Below are 16,049 nucleotides of genomic sequence, written 5' to 3' on the forward strand. Positions count from 1 at the left end.
GTGGTAAGAAAAAAATACTGCTCTGACTTAAAAAAAAAAAAAAAAAAGCCAGCCGGCTTGTTGCTCAGCCGAACACCGAGCCACACGGTCTCGCGCGGGATCTAATAATTCGAAACAGCACTGCCCTTTCTTCTACCGTTCCCCAAGGGCACGCTCTCTCTCTATCTCTCCCTCCCTCGCGGCGACGACTGGGCGACCGCTGCCCGCTGCCCAGGTGCCCATCGGTCCGTTCGCCAGGTCTTCTTCGGGCTCTTCGCCGCCGACAAGCTCCGCCAGGTACGCCCACCCTTCTCTTCCGTTCCTGCTGTGCGAAGCTGAGAACCCAAACCCTAACTTGAGCTATTTGTCTCCGGATCTGATCAAATTAGAAATGTATACTGTATTCTGTCTGCTAACTTCGTTTTTTTTTGCAAAAATTATCTGCTGCACAATTATGTCCTTTACTGCATTAGTTTTGTTCCTCCAAGAGACCGGGAAATACAATTTAATCGGTTCATATTGTTGGTTTATTCTTGTGTTTTTTGCTACTGCGATATCTTATGTTATTAAAGCAAGTCTAGTAAATCATGTTCTACTATTACAGGTTGCTGTGTTAAGTCCAAGCTTGTCACATGGATTCAACACAAGATTTCCAACCCAGGACATTCTCTATAAAGTTGTGGCCACCAAGTCAAAGCACACGGCTCATGCTTGTTGAGAGGATGACAGAGAATCTGTCCACAGAGTCCATTTTCTCTCGCAAGTATGGTCTTTTGGGCAAGCAAGAGGCTCATGAGAATGCAAAAAGGATTGAAGAACTTTGCTTTGCCTCGGCTGATGAGCATTTCAAAAGGGAGCCAGATGGCGATGGGAGTTCTGCTGTCCAGCTATATGCAAAGGAAACGAGCAAGCTGATGTTGGAAGTTCTGAAAAAAGGCCCAAGGACTACTGCAGAACTGGAGGCACCTGTAGCTGATACACCTCCTGTGCCTGCTGATACACCTCTTGTGCCTACTGATACACCTCTTGTGCCTGCTGATACTGTTATGGATATATCTGGTGGCAAGCGTGCTTTTATTGAGGCAGATGAAGCAAAGGAACTGCTGAGTCCACTCACCAAACCAGGAAATTCGTATAAAAGAATTTGCTTTAGCAACAGGAGCTTTGGTATTGGTGCTGCTAATGTTGCTGGGCCAATTCTTGAGGCAGTTAAGAATCAGCTCACAGAGGTTGATATCTCAGATTTTGTGGCAGGAAGGCCTGAGGATGAAGCACTTGATGTGATGCGCATATTCTCCAAAGCATTGGAGGGTTCTGTCCTGAGATATCTGAATATATCTGACAATGCTTTGGGTGAGAAGGGTGTCAGGGCATTCAGTGAGCTCCTGAAATCACAGGAATCCCTGGAAGAACTCTATGTGATGAATGATGGCATATCAGAGGAAGCTGCAAAAGCTCTATCTGAGCTTATTCCTGCAACTGAGAAGCTCAAGGTTCTTCACTTCCACAATAATATGACTGGAGATGAAGGTGCTATGTATATCGCTGAGATGGTTAAGCGTTCCCCAAATGTAGAGAGTTTCAGGTGCTCAGCAACAAGGATCGGATCTGATGGTGGAGTCGCATTGTCTGAGGCATTAGGGACATGCACTCGTCTGAAGAAACTTGATCTCAGGGACAACTTGTTTGGTGTTGATGCGGGGTTAGCTCTCAGCGAAACCCTTCCAAAGCTTCCTGGTCTTGTTGAGCTTTATCTCAGTGATCTCAATCTTGAGAACAAGGGTACAAAAGCAATTGTCAATTCCCTCAAACAGTCAGCACCACAGTTGGAGGTCCTTGAAATGGCAGGAAATGAAATAAATGCCAGAGCAGCCCCAGATTTGGCAGAATGCCTAACAGCAATGCAGTCACTGAAGAAGCTGACCTTGGCTGAAAATGAACTGAAGGATGACGGTGCTGTGATTATTGCAAAATCATTGGAAGATGGCCACACAGATCTCAAGGAACTTGATGTGAGCACGAACATGCTGCAGAGGGTTGGAGCTCGGTGCTTTGCGCGGGCAGTCGCAACTAAACCAGCTTTTGTGCAACTGAACATCAATGGAAATTTCATCTCCGATGAAGGGATTGATGAGGTGAAGGAAATTCTGAAGGCTGGTAAGAAATCCCTGGATGTTCTGGGCTCACTAGATGAGAATGAACCTGATGGGGAGCCTGATGATGAGGAAGAGGACGAGGATGCTGAGGACAACGAGGACGAGCTGGATTCGAAGCTGCAGAGTGTGAAGGTTGAGCAGGATGATTGACCATTCTTAGGTTAAATAGCGCTCACTGTATTTTGTTGCAATGTACTGTAGAACTTATGCGTTGGATGCACCCAACCCAACTAGACTGTAGCCTCAAATTGTATGTTATAAATATCAACCAGCCAGATCCTGAGATCCATGAAGATTAACTAATTGTATTGGTCTGGATACGCTCTCCCTACCCCCTTTCAACATTTTAGGATTGTGGAACAATAAATAGTATTCTGTGAGATGGGTTTTGTTGGATTTGTATGTCTAAGTCCTTAGAGTTCTGAGGGAAACTCTGATCTGGAAATGTGCCAAGCTCACTATATTTTCTGCAATGACTGCCATGTTTCTTGAGGTTCTAATACCTTGGCAGACTTACAGTAAGCATTGCTTATTCAAACAACAGCTATAGCATATTAGCATTCATCCTAACAGACACACTGCTGCAGTACAGGATTCCCCTACAGTTTCACCAAAACAAACATCAGCCTAACAGTCCAAGCAAGTAAGTCTAATAGTATGTCAGGTTTTTATCATGGGTTTAGCTTGATAATATAGCAAAGAAGCAATACTAGAGAAATGACGTTGCATAGGGTCGACTGCTAAGATATTACAGTGAACATTCATCATAGGAAATATTACTGTGTTGATTCCTTCAGATCATTTCGGTAATGACACTAATACACATTATCTCTTTTTCCTCCCAACTCTGAGGGTTGGACATGCAGGTATGGTACTTGGAGCCTGGCATTACTTGATAACTGAGAATATTATTGTACTATTTTCAATCCATGTGCTCTCATATATTCCATTTTCCTACTAAGAGATGGTAGTATTCAAATCAGTTGCTTCATTCTCATGTTTCTGTTTTGCATTTGTTCGTCAAAAAGGACTCCTTTAAGATCTAATTGTTCACTCTCAAAACCTGGGAGGCTGATGGTAAAATTCTAGCTGAAGTTTGATACAATGAAGCTTATCGTCAAAGCTTCTGCTTGTTGCAGTTGGGAAGATTTATCCCTCAACCAGGTTGTTTGCTTGTCTAGTTTCAAACACCCCTTGATTTTCTCTCCTACTATGTTGACTTAAATGGTCCCAGTGTCCCATGCTGGAAACAAATTCAATATGCTCAAATGGATGTAGGATTGCCAAATGCATGCGAGAATATTTTATATACAAAAAGAACTACAGATCTGCCATAAATTCTATGATCCTTGCAAATAGTCTTTGGGTCTTTGGGATCAACCTGTAATATGTGTTTTGAACACTCTTTTCTCTTATAATTGAATGGCACAGCTCCTGCCATTTTTGTTCCAGAAAAAAAACTTTGTACTCAAGTCATGTTTTCTGAACCTTGGTCAGTATTTTTGTAACGTGCTATTTTCATGATTATAGGGAGGTCCCAAGCTTTGATCTACTGCCTGAAGAAGAGTATGGAGGTAAGACAATGCTGCAAACAGTATACAGTTATATGCACTTTATGCTTCATTTGTGCTCCTTCAATTGAAATCTGGAAATTTATTATTAGCTAGCTGAAATTTGCATTATCTTGCTTACATGTGCAAGCTGCATCAGCTCCTGGACCAGCAGAGGCAGAATGCAAAGGTGCCACAGACAACGCAATTTTTGATCACATACGCAAGAAATCCAAAGACTTTCCCACTCTGATGCTATCAAAATCCATGGATAGCTCTTATGAACCTCGTATACTGAAGAAGATGAAGATATCAAGGGACCAGTTTGGAGTAGAGCATGGTTCTCTGCATGTGGGTGAGGCCACCACAATAGATTCTGATCCTGTTGAGCCTAGGTTCACGGAATCCTGGGTAGAAGCTCAGAAAAGAGCCGCATGCTGTTTGGAAAAATGGATAGCCCATCTGAGGAGAGCAAGATGCTGAGCACGACACCAGCCAAAAGCTCTCTGCGGTTCACGGGTGAAAAAGATAACCCACTCGAGAAGAACAAGATCCTGATCAGAACTCCAGCTGAAAACTCTCTGCAATTTGCAGCTAGGCATGTCAGCTCATCTGAGAAGAGCAAGATGCTGACAACTCCAGATGAAAGCTCTCCAGGGTTTGTGGGCGGAAAGGATAGCCCACTGGAGAAAAGCAAGATCCTTATTAGTCTTCCAGTTGAGTATCCTTTCAAGAAAGGAAATCCAGGTGAAAATCCTTTCAAAACAGGAACTCCAGTAGAAATCTTCCCAATTTGCAGCTCAACGTGACAGCCCATCTAAGAAGAGGAAATCCTGCATCAGCATTCCCCTTCCGTGCTTCCAGAGGCTGTTCAATGCACAAAGCAAGTCGGAGTTGCAGGTCAACCCTTCGATATTCAGGAATATTGCAAGGATATATTGAGGAGCAGAAAAGACAGTCAAGGAGGTGACCCTTTTGTTGGTTACAAGAGTATCTTTTCCTTTCTATGATCTGCTGAAGATCCTGAACAATGTACAGTCAGTTCAATATCCTGCTCATGACATGCACTGTAACATGGAAAAGCATCTTCTTTTCTGGCATCAGTTTAGTTACGAATGCTATTCAGTGGTTTGCACTCTGTACACATACATGACTGGAGTGTGCTTATGTACAAGTTGTTATTGGCTGCACAAACTATGAAGTTTTCTGCCGGGTGCCATGCTAGATGCTTCACCTTTGATGCCATGTTGCATGAAACTTCCTCCTTGCCGTCTGACCTCGGACCATCCTGACCTGCGCGACGAGATTTTCCAGAGCATGTTATGATGACCTTCAGTGATAACCTCTTGGCTGAGACATAGCTCAAAGCCTCAAAGCACACATGAAAAACTTGGCAAATAGATCTTCCCTAACCTTTCTATTAACTCCAAGAGGGAAATTGCTGAGCAGCGCTGGAATCTTTGTAGGAGCTTGTAATTGTATCCTGCGGCCAAAGTGCAAGGTTCAGTAGACGCCAAAACTGTATTCATGTATTAGTCATGAACTTTGCACTTTTAGAGTTTGATGTTATTTGGCAGCAAACCACAGCCATAAAAAACATGGTATGGCATGAAAAATTTGGAAGTTTGATCTTATTCAGATAAATAGGACGCTAGATTGTTCTTTCGAAATGAGGAGAAAGAAGCAGTAATCTTTGACGCAATGTACCTGTAAGGGTTGGTGCTAGCTTCCAACGTAGTGCCGCTTGTCTGTGCAGCAGCACGGGAGAAAACTTTGAAGGTATTGCTGCTTATCATAAGAACCATAAGAAAAAGATGACCGAGTGTCCAAGACGGCGGGATCACTAATTCACTATAGACTAGTGTTCTTGCATTTCACCAAATAAATCAATTCATAAAATCCGTACGAGTCAAACTATCTTAAGTTTGACTAACTTTATAGGAAAGAGTAACAACATCTATGACATAGAATGAGTACATTATGAAAATATATTTTATGGTATAAGTATTTATACTAATTTGATGTTATAAATTATGATGGTTTTTTTCTAAAAATTCGGTCAAAGTTTAAAAAATTAGACTTAAGACAACTTTAGGAATCCATTTATTCACGGACAGAGGGTGGAGAAACCTGTAAGATCCAGTAGCGAAGTAGGGCCCGTCCTTGCTGGCGCAGCAGCTGAACCTGTCGAAAATGTAGTCGTCGGTGTACAGCTCCGACAGCTGCAGCACCAGCAGACAAGCAACATTTTTTTCTGAAAAATTATCATCTTTCCTTTGATGCTACCGAAAGGTGGTTCTGAAATTTGGATAGATTTGATCCACGAATTCCGATGACGGATAGGAATATGCTACTAGGATAAGATGTGAACGTACCTTTGGGCGAAGGAACTCGTGCACTTTGTATGTTGCGACGGGTGAGGTTTCCATGCGCAGGTCCCAGAGCTGCAAACAGGCGAGGCTTCAGGGTGAGGCGTTGATGCGATTGCTGGATAGGTAGCTGTAGCTGCACAGTTGGTACTTGGCACAAACGGAGTTTATAGCACCTTGAGGTTCATGTAGTCGCGAGTTAAAAGTTATTTTCCGTCGCCTGTGAACTTCAGATCGGTGATGCAAGATATGATCTCAGTGAAAAATGTGCTGGGCTGAAGGCGGTTCTCGCGATCCTGGAATCTGTTCAGTAACGATGTTGAAGCACCTACGAGATCCTCCATGTCCGCGGGCTTCATGTCCACGATGTTGAAGCACTGGCTCGTCACCTCCAGGTGCCACAGGTTGATCCTCACGTCGTCCGCGGACACGAACGTCTCCCCGTCGCTGTACATGAGCAAGCATTGACCTTGATCGCTTTGCCAAGAATAGAATCAGCAGGGTTCAGGCAGAATGAACCAGCCAACCAGTTATTCGAGACGGAGTGGATGTTGAACTCGTGAGCGCGACCGAAGACTCTCCGGCATTTCGCAGAGTACCCATCTCCGACATCGCCCACCTGGCCATAAAATCACACACGACAGCAAACAATCAACGCAGTCGTAAACATAGTGCTAGCCTAGTACATCGATCAAATTAACTGAGCTCGGCCGTCAGATCGAACATTGCGACCAGCAATGCTAGCTGCAGAGAGTAAAACATTGCCTTTTCATCAGGACGTTCGTCAGGGTCTCCAGACGAACCCCTCGGCTTCGTGGCTGCCCATTCAGATTCAGAATAATACGGTTCTTTCAGAGACAACGCCGCCGTGGTGCCCCAACGCGGCCGATCGTTCAATTTCTTCGGCGCCTTGTGTTCGGAGACCTGCCCTGGAGCTACAGAATCCGTTATACTCGATCCATTTCGCATGGACACGGGTCATCTGTTACAGTCATTCGGTAATACCTTCCAGAGCTTGACCGTGCGGTCATTGGCGGCGAGCATGAGCAGGGAGCTGTTGGGCCGCGCGCACCACCTCACCCTCTTGATCTTCTCGCTGATCTCCAAGCTGTGCATCACGTCAAACTGCGCCGGCACTCCGGCAGGAATCAAGGTCAACGACAGAGAATGAATGCGTCATGCGTGCACTAGGATATACACAACAATATGATCGGTGGCTCACCTCCGGCTCGTGGCTCTGGAACTCCGTCGCGTAGCTGTACCTCGGCGGAGGAGCTCCGGCACGGTCCGCGCGCGCAAGCTCGGCACGAGGCCGCGCCTGCAGGCGTAGGAAAGAAACCCCGCGTCAGTCAGTCACCCCGTGGCCGCAACAAGCACGAATTAGCAGAGCACCGGGAAAGCAGGGACGCTTACGCCGTCGCCGCCGTCGTCGTCGGTCCTCCGGAAGAGGATGACGCGCCCGGCGTTGTCACCGGCGGCCAGGTACTCGCCGCGGCCGTCGAACTCGACGGCCGAGATTTCGTCCGCTGAAACACGCGTGCGAAAGCACCGATCAGTCCAGCAACCAACAAAAATGCGGCGGCTAGGTCTGAGGTTTGAGTTTGCAGACATTGATTGAGCCCGTGTTTAGGCGTGAAAATTTAGCTACCGTAGCACTTTCGTTTTTATTTAGCAATTAGTGTTTAATCATAGACTAATTAGGCTCAAAACGTTCGTCTCAGTAATTTTCAACCAAACTGTGCAATTAGTTTTTTTTCGTTTATATTTAATGCTCCTTGCACGTATCGTAAGATTCAATGTGATAGATACTGTAGTATTTTTTGGGAAAACTTTTCGTGAACTAAACAAGGGCTGATAGATACCGTCGTCATCCTGGGGACGGGGAGCGCCGTCGCAGTGGGCTTCGGCGGCGGGCGGCAGTTCGCCGAGGACCTGGGAGAACTTCCACTGGGGAATCCGGGACGGCTGCGGTTCTCGGCGGCCAGAAGGCGACGGAGAGGTGGTCCGCGAAGGGGCTACGGAGCTCGTGCTCCTCCGCATTCTTGTTGGGTAGCAGACTATCAAATCAGAAAAGCGGCGTGTGGGCAAGCCATGGATAGTCTAGCCGAGGCCAGTTTCATTTGAGTTTTCGAAGTTCCCCTATGTAATACTGCAATGAAATCTGAGCCCGCATTCTTCACTTCTGCTCCTTAAATATAGCAGTGCTCCTGCTAACTTTTCAAAACTAAAAAAAAAAAAATCACAATCAAATTTTGTGAACAGCCCTGCTTAAAGCCTGCAGTTGTGTCGAGGTTTTTAACGCGTACCTGTGATGGAATCTTATGATCATGAGTTCATGACATCAAAAGAAAAATAAAGAAGGTACAGCTGAACATTCAGGTAAAGAAACCACAAACTGGAACTGGATTCCTGTGAGGCTGTGACCGAGTAGGGAACACTGTTTAGTGCGTCTTACAAAGAATGATATTCGTCGTCTATATTATTTCCAATAGATAGATAAGTAACGTAATCCTAATAATATACAATTGCTGCAGCAGGTTCAGGTCGGATGGTTCGTACTCAGTCCCCTGCGCTCTACACTAACATGTCATGGTTGCATGTTTCAGAACAATGCTCAACCACGGCGAAAGAACAAAACTTTGCTAGCCCTGTGTTGCTCTAGTTTATTGATTAGCTGCTAGGCTGTTACACGTATACAGGTGTCTCTAACACCGTAAATCCTCCAGCGAAAGGCCCTTGTCGGCTTCCCAAATGGTGGCATTACTAGTCCAGCAATGAGAATACAGGAATCCCCTTAGCGTTGAAACTAGAACATTTCACTAGTAGTTCCTGTCCAACTTCAAATTCCTTTTGGCCATTTGCCTGCAACAGATGCTCCAGAATTTCAGTTACCAATGTTCATTGGGAGTATTGGGGGAAAGGATGCAAGGGTTAAGAATCTACTAATATAGTGTGGCCATTGAAAGGGTGGAGTACAGGGATGAAAAACTGTGTTGCTAATAGCAGTATGAACAAAAAAGACAGGTTTTTTTTTTCACAAGAGTTTGTACGAAGTTACCTCAAATTTATGCATCCCACGCGCACCATCACTCAACTCAAGTACTAGTCCAAAGGCTCGAATCTGGTAGACCTTTGCTGTAACTACATCACCCAACTTCATTGCCCCAGATTGGAAGTTCGTGGGACTCTGATTCAGGTCCAAAGTGTTGTCAGCAGTCTGTTCTGGAACATCAGAACCACTGGTTTGCAGTCCATTACTTCCAGATTCCTCAATCTTTACTTTCTTAGTTTTCTTGGTAGTAGCACCTGTGGCTTTCTTAGCGGTAGCTTTCCTAACCTCATGACATTCGCTGGCTGGTTTATATGGTCTAGAAGATGACTTTGCAGCCTTTGCACGCTTCTTAGGACCATTTGCATCATCTTGAGCATCACAGTCAGCAGCACTTAGAATTATAACTGAAGGAGTCGAAAACGCAGGTGCCTCCTCAGTTGTGCCATTTTCATGTTCGGTACTGGATGGCTCAGCATCAGCATCCACACTACTCATGTTCTCTACAGCAGCCCAACCGCTAACTTGACTTGGCAAAGGATCCTTACTTTTCAAATCCTTCTTGCTACGTGGTTGGGGTAAGGTTGCTTTAAGTGAAAGTTTAATGTTACCCCGCACATCCTGTCCAATACATCTGAGTGAGAGAGATTGGCCAACAGTTACAACATCTGAGACTTTCGCTACCTGCACAAAGAAAATAGAAAAAATATATAGTAATTAAAAACTGGTGAAAAGCTGGTATGTCAGTATTCAATCTAATAAGTTATAATGGGGTTGATAAAACGGACTCTCACTCAATATAATGCAAGACACAACAAAAATTCAGCCTGTAGCCCTACAAAGGAAACTTTAAACTATTTGCGAACAAATATTCAACTGCCTTTAACAAGAAACCAACAAATGTAGACTTAAGTGTACTGGGAGATAGTACTGACAATCTATTTCCAGATATCATTCGGAACAACCTCAGTAAATAGAACATGAACCCTATTCAACCTCAATCCCTCTATTACAGAATTTCAAGAGAAATACCGGTTCATGTGACAACTCTGAAATGTGAAGTAAGCCTTGCTGTCCACCATTGAACTCCACAAAAGCGCCATACTCCTTAATTGAGGAAACAATTCCTTTGTATGTACGACCAACTTCAATTTCACGTCCCACGAGGAACTCAACCTACAGCGAAGAAAAGTTAAGAATTCGTTAAATGAAGATTATTTTTTCCTCCGAAGCACTTGCACTTTTGACATTCTAACCAGCACAAACTGACACCATGTGTACATTAATGATTAAGCAATTACTACTGAGGCTCTCATGATTAGGTGTCATAGGCACTTGTACCTTCTCAATAGCTTTATCCATAATTTCTTGAGTTTTAGCAACAATAGTGACCGTACCATCACTGACTGATACTCGTGCACCTAAGAAAATGGAAGAGAGAGATTAACTACAACACCCAGTAGCTAACAAAATATAACCCAGGTTACCCAGCATAATTATATGAAAAATGCTCAACCATTTAAATATACAAGTCAACTAAAAGGAAACTACATTTTGACAGATTGAAGACCGCTCTTAGACAGCCTCTTCAATTGGCTAAACAGCCTGTTGTAGAGTTTCCTAGTATACCCTTGATGGTTTTTTTGTACAGCTTTGCCTACTCTATATATTCATATATTTGGCCATAGTAGGGCTTTTCCCTACTACTGTACAACCCCTCAAAGAAAAAACTAAAAGGAAACTAGTGATGAACCATGTTAATATTCTCAGTGATTTTCACAGAAATGCAAACCCATAACCCACATGAGTAGATAGCCAATGCACAAAAAACAAAAGGCCACACCTTAAAAACAAAATGAAACCATCTCAACCAAGATGTTTTCCAGTGCATATGAAGTCCTATTGAAGTACATAACCATATAATCACCTAATGCTAGAAGATGAACTAATGTTGTCATCACAGATACCCACTGGCTTTCTCCCTTCATCTGTCAGAGCTATTGAAATATATGTTTATATTTTACTCACAAATTTGCTTTTAGATTCACGAAAACACTTCTTTAAAAAAAAACACCTCTAGTTCATCACTCATTAGCATGATTTTTGGTACAACAAGTAATGACCAAACTATCAATAAACATCTTATCAAATGAAATTAGTTGCTCCTAAACCAGAGGACAAAGAAAGACCATGAACAAAAGGCAGGTATGTAGACAGCTTGATACCTGTTTCTTGGTCAATTTTTTTCCTGTGGAAAAGCAATTTCCTAAGAGAATCGCTGCTGAAGCTCAGTGTAGCTGCAAATGGAGGGTCAGTTCAGACCTTAATCATATCATGCTAGAAACAAAAACAACAAAGCAAGTACATCAACAAACCTAATCGAGGGGAACTTCCATCGTTAATAGCACGTGCAGTACTTATTTCCTGGTCCATGCGGTCAAGGATTTGATTTCGAGCCTTACGTGCAGGCTCTAAACTTTCACATATTATGTCCAATGGTATTCCAGCAGGTTTTATATCCAGCTGAATAGCAGTAATACCTTTCCTTGTTCCTGCGATTTTGAAGTCCATGTCACCCAAGTGATCCTCAAGGCCCTGAAAAATATTGATTATCATGTTCACTTAAAGGATCAATATTTTTCCATTTGTGGAAACAACAAATACAATTGACTGAAAAATCTTTGAATGAAGTACAGCAAAACACTCACCAGAATATCCGTTAATATGCGATAATTAGAAATTTCTCCAGTAGCTGGGTCCACTTGACTTACAAGACCCACTGAAACACCAGCAACATGTTCTCTTACAGGTATCCCAGCATCCATTAAGGCCATACTTCCTGCGAGTCACCATTTAGAATAGCAGAACATTAAAGAACACAAAATAATAATTTACTAGCTGTTCAAGGATACCACAGTAACAATGAAAAGGTAGTTTACACTAAAATTCACGCATCAACCCAAGAACCTATACGAAATGAATAAAAACTATATAAATTATCTTATATAAAGCATATTATCGCTGCGTGTATGTCAGAAATGACAAAGGTGGTGCAAAAAACAAGTTTTGTTATGCTAGAAGGATAAAACTAGGCAGTCAATCTATTTCTTATCACAGTGAAGTACATAGTCTTGCAAATGAAAGAATCACACCATGTTGCCAACCTAGAGTTAAGTTCCGCAAAACAAAAAAAACTGTAGGCCATAGAGAAATATCAATAAATAGCATAGCTCTCACAAAACGCATCTCCAAGCCACAACTGAAAGATGGAGTTTTATAAGAATAGCACCATTATAAGAGAAAAATGGTTTGTGGTATACCTCCACATACTGATGCCATTGATGTTGAACCATCCGATGCCATGACTTCTGAATTTACCCGAACGGTGTATGGAAAATCACTTTCTGGAGGAAGCACAGCAAGCAATGCTTTCTCCGCAAGAGTGCCTACACAATGGTATAAAATAAATGGCTGCCATATTGGTTTTCATTTTGCTTCATCCAAATCTAAATCAGGACAGGATTAAATCTAGAAGAACTGAAGGGGAAAATGGCATTCAGCGTATTATAGTACTCCATGCATGCCCAAACAACAGCAAATTGTCAAGCTTTCATCCACTATTTGATAGTTCCCAAGCTTTTATATGCTAGGATAATACTAGTAGACTATCACAGGTACCATTGTAAGGCTAATTCCATCACGTTGGTAAGCCTCTATATGAACCAAACTAGGTGAGGATACAAGAAATCCATTTAACTAGATTTCAGGACAATTCATTTAGCATATGGAAAAAAAGTGCTACCATGTCCTACTTCTCGTCGATTCAGGCCTCCACGTTTGGCAACTTCATTTATTGAAAATGGGGGAAAGCTATAGTGAAGCATGAAACGTTTTGTTGGAGGGCCAACAATTGAATCCAGCCGCTGAGCATCGCCAGGAGCACCAAGGGTAACTGTACAAAGAACCTACAACCATAGTACTGGTTATTTGCATGGGTATATATATACAATAACTTGATTGAAAATATAGTTAAGTCCATCCAAATTCAGACAAATAATACTATGTGAATGTGTGGTTGTATACTTGTAGCATTTCGTACTGTGCACTGTGGAGAGAGAGCAAGCGATAGAGCGCACCTGCGTGTCTCCACGAGAAAACAGGGCAGACCCATGTAATGCTGGATATGTGTTGGATTCACAATACAATGGTCTCACTTCATCTAGTTGTCTACCATCTACTCTAAGTCCCTCTTCAATTATTCTTTTACGTATAACCTGCACAATCGGACACCGAGCCAGTGTCAAGACACAGTAGCACAGGTAATTTAATAAGATTATAGCAATGAGCCAATGAATGAAGTGGCATCAAGTGGTGTCATTGTGCCAAGTATAGCTGGGAGATTCAGATCTCAGTCTATTAAGAGCCATAAACAAATTGCACAGATATTCAGAAATTCCCATAACTAATGGATAGCAGTATCTTCAGAAATCATGGCGGAATAATTTAGACTAACATTATATCCATGCATTTATTTTATGCTCAAAGCTATTTGTTTTCCTTGCCAAATTTGGCCGAAGAAATTAATGTGGGCTACCTGTTTTCTCACTGTGTCAACTGCCTTATGAAGAAACTTCAAGCTGTCCTCATCATTTTCTTCTTCAAGCTTTGCCTTCACATATTGTGTGATCTTTTCTAAAGCTTCCCCCCGTTCAAACTGAAATGAAAACATCCAATAAGTTCACGCCCTGAAGACTTCAAGGCATTTGCTGGTGGCCCTAAAACAAATGTGTGTGTAAAGAAATGATCAACACTGAATATTTTGGCTTCTCTTGACCTTGCCATATGATGAATCAGTGAAGACTTCCTCAATGGGTGCTTCTGAGAATGTTCTAATTTTCTCATAGGATGTATCTGAAATCAGTGATATCTTGTATTCTTTCTTCTCTTTGCCAGCTCGCTTAGCCAACCTTATTTGAGGGTCGATACATTTAATTGCCTGAGCATAATAACGAACACATGAGAATACGCTTACAATATATCAAGAAGCAGAAGACAAAAGAAAATACCTCAGAGTGTGCAAGCTTCATTCCTGACTGAAGATCCCTCTCAGTTATTTCACGAGCTTGTACATCTATCATTAAAGTTTTATCCCGTGAACATGCATAAACAAGATTGAGATCACTCAAACCTAGCTGCAAAGCACCGTACAACATACACAAAATATGAGTCAACCAGACAAATTTCTAGTAGTGTAGAATATACATGGTCAAAAAAAATTGAGACGTTCAGATATGCTATGAAATGGTAGAGAAATATCAAGTCCACAAGCAGTATAAATGTACAATATCATGGAAACAATACATGCACAACTCAGGGTAGAACACAATGATTCCTATGTCAGTAAACCAATCCAATTTACCTCATCCACTGTAGGATTTAAGACGAAAGTCCCATTAATTCTCCCTACACGTATTACTCCAATCGGCCCATTCCAAGGTATATCAGATAGCATTAGTGCAGCTGAAGAGGCATTTGCAGCCATTACATCTGGATCTTGCTTTCCATCTGATGAAAGAACATTTACCATGATCTAAAAAAGCAGGATATAACGTTAGCTATGAGTTCTGATGGTTTAGCCAACTTTGAGAATTTGACGCATCATGAGAAGAATACCTGAACTTCATGGTAAAAGCCAGGAGGAAACAATGGTCTTATTGGCCGATCAATTATACGCCCACACAGGAGTTCTCTTTCCTTAGGAGCACCTTCCCTGCGCATATATGTTGTGGGGATAACACCTTGAGCATATTGTTTCTCTTGATAGTCAACCTACAGCCACCCAGAAACGAAAAACTTTGCTGAGGAAAAGAAACACGAAAATAGTACTCACAAGATACAGAACAAATGTTCAATTAAAAATGCAAGGACAAACAAAACTTCAATTTTCCATTTTGAATGTAGCACAAAAGATCATTTTCTTTTTTGGACAATGACATCCTAACATTCAGTATTTTTACAATTTAGAATCATACTAAATAACAAATTAAATAACACACCATACACGACACAGCTAGTTGACCACATAACCAGATAGGGCTTTTGCAGTTTTGCAATCATTTCAAACTCAATATGCATCGAACTGACAACTGGCACCAGTTTTTAGTTTCATTAATATTAAAAAAAAAGCCAGTTGGGCCCCTATTTGCACAGTTAAGAACAGTTATTAATCTGCAATATAAAACAGGCTTGTGAAATGTGAACCAAATTCAATATAAAACCTCAAAAGCTAAAATATGAGCATGGAATGGGGGTCAATTACGGCAGTATAGAACCATATCAAATTGCAAGATTCATAAGTTGCAGTACATGAATTGGGCATTCCTTGTAGAACTCAACGCTCTCTACAAACTCACATAACGATCACATTAAAAGAAAAAATACAGGGGGTTATCCGTACAGTTAGTGGGAGGAAGTCCCGAACGGGCTCAGAGGACTTGGCGGCGGCGACGGTTGAGAGGACGTGGGTGTCTTCCATGGAGATCACCACGGAGCCGTTGGCGAAGCGCGCCATCTTTCCCGTCTCGAAGGCGATGGAGCGCCCCCCGATCTCGAACTCCTCCCGGAAGCTCTCCAGCACCTTCCGACCCGGGGCAGGCGGCGCCGCCGCCGCCGCCGCTTCCGCGGCAGCCAGCGGGGCCGCCTCCTCGGCCGCGCCGGAGAGTAATGCCGCGCGGCCGCCGGGGACGACGAGCGGCGCAGCGGGCAAGCGTAGGCGGGGTCGGCGGCGCGCCAGGGAGCGGAGGGAGGAGGCCACCGCCATCGACATGGTGACGGGCGGCGAGCGGGGAACAGGTGGGGTTTTGGCTAGGGTTTAAGGGAAAGAAGAAATGGTTTGGTTTGGCCTCGCCGTGTTGGCCCCCGTTGCGGCGGAGTTGTTTGTGTCGCT

The 16,049-nt window shown here is 43.1% G+C and overlaps 2 protein-coding genes and 1 pseudogene across 2 annotated transcripts; 1 reads left to right on the forward strand and 2 right to left on the reverse strand.

Moving 5' to 3' along the window:
- Positions 1-128: 128 nt before the first annotated feature.
- Positions 129-2,771, forward strand: LOC136477777 (RAN GTPase-activating protein 2-like). Its single transcript, XM_066476030.1, has 2 exons — positions 129-276; positions 584-2,771. The coding sequence occupies exon 2, from the start codon at positions 612-614 to the stop codon at positions 2,283-2,285; it is 1,674 nt and encodes a 557-aa protein (XP_066332127.1). The 5' UTR covers positions 129-276; positions 584-611; the 3' UTR covers positions 2,286-2,771.
- Positions 2,772-4,650: 1,879 nt separating this feature from the next.
- Positions 4,651-8,189, reverse strand: LOC136477778 (serine/threonine protein phosphatase 2A 55 kDa regulatory subunit B beta isoform-like; annotated as a pseudogene).
- A 257-nt stretch (positions 8,190-8,446) lies between these two features.
- Positions 8,447-15,986, reverse strand: LOC136474329 (polyribonucleotide nucleotidyltransferase 2, mitochondrial-like). Its single transcript, XM_066471921.1, has 16 exons — positions 15,561-15,986; positions 14,777-14,932; positions 14,523-14,693; positions 14,170-14,295; positions 13,938-14,099; positions 13,698-13,817; positions 13,240-13,377; positions 12,906-13,068; positions 12,424-12,549; positions 11,812-11,942; positions 11,479-11,698; positions 11,329-11,400; positions 10,445-10,524; positions 10,136-10,279; positions 9,113-9,787; positions 8,447-8,916 (listed from the first exon to the last, which is right to left on the reverse strand). The coding sequence occupies exons 1-16, from the start codon at positions 15,927-15,929 to the stop codon at positions 8,818-8,820; spliced, it is 2,952 nt and encodes a 983-aa protein (XP_066328018.1). The 5' UTR covers positions 15,930-15,986; the 3' UTR covers positions 8,447-8,817.
- Positions 15,987-16,049: the final 63 nt, after the last annotated feature.

The sequence above is a fragment of the Miscanthus floridulus genome, chromosome 8 (assembly GCF_019320115.1).
Source record: "Miscanthus floridulus cultivar M001 chromosome 8, ASM1932011v1, whole genome shotgun sequence".
In the NCBI taxonomy this organism is placed as follows: domain Eukaryota; kingdom Viridiplantae; phylum Streptophyta; class Magnoliopsida; order Poales; family Poaceae; genus Miscanthus; species Miscanthus floridulus.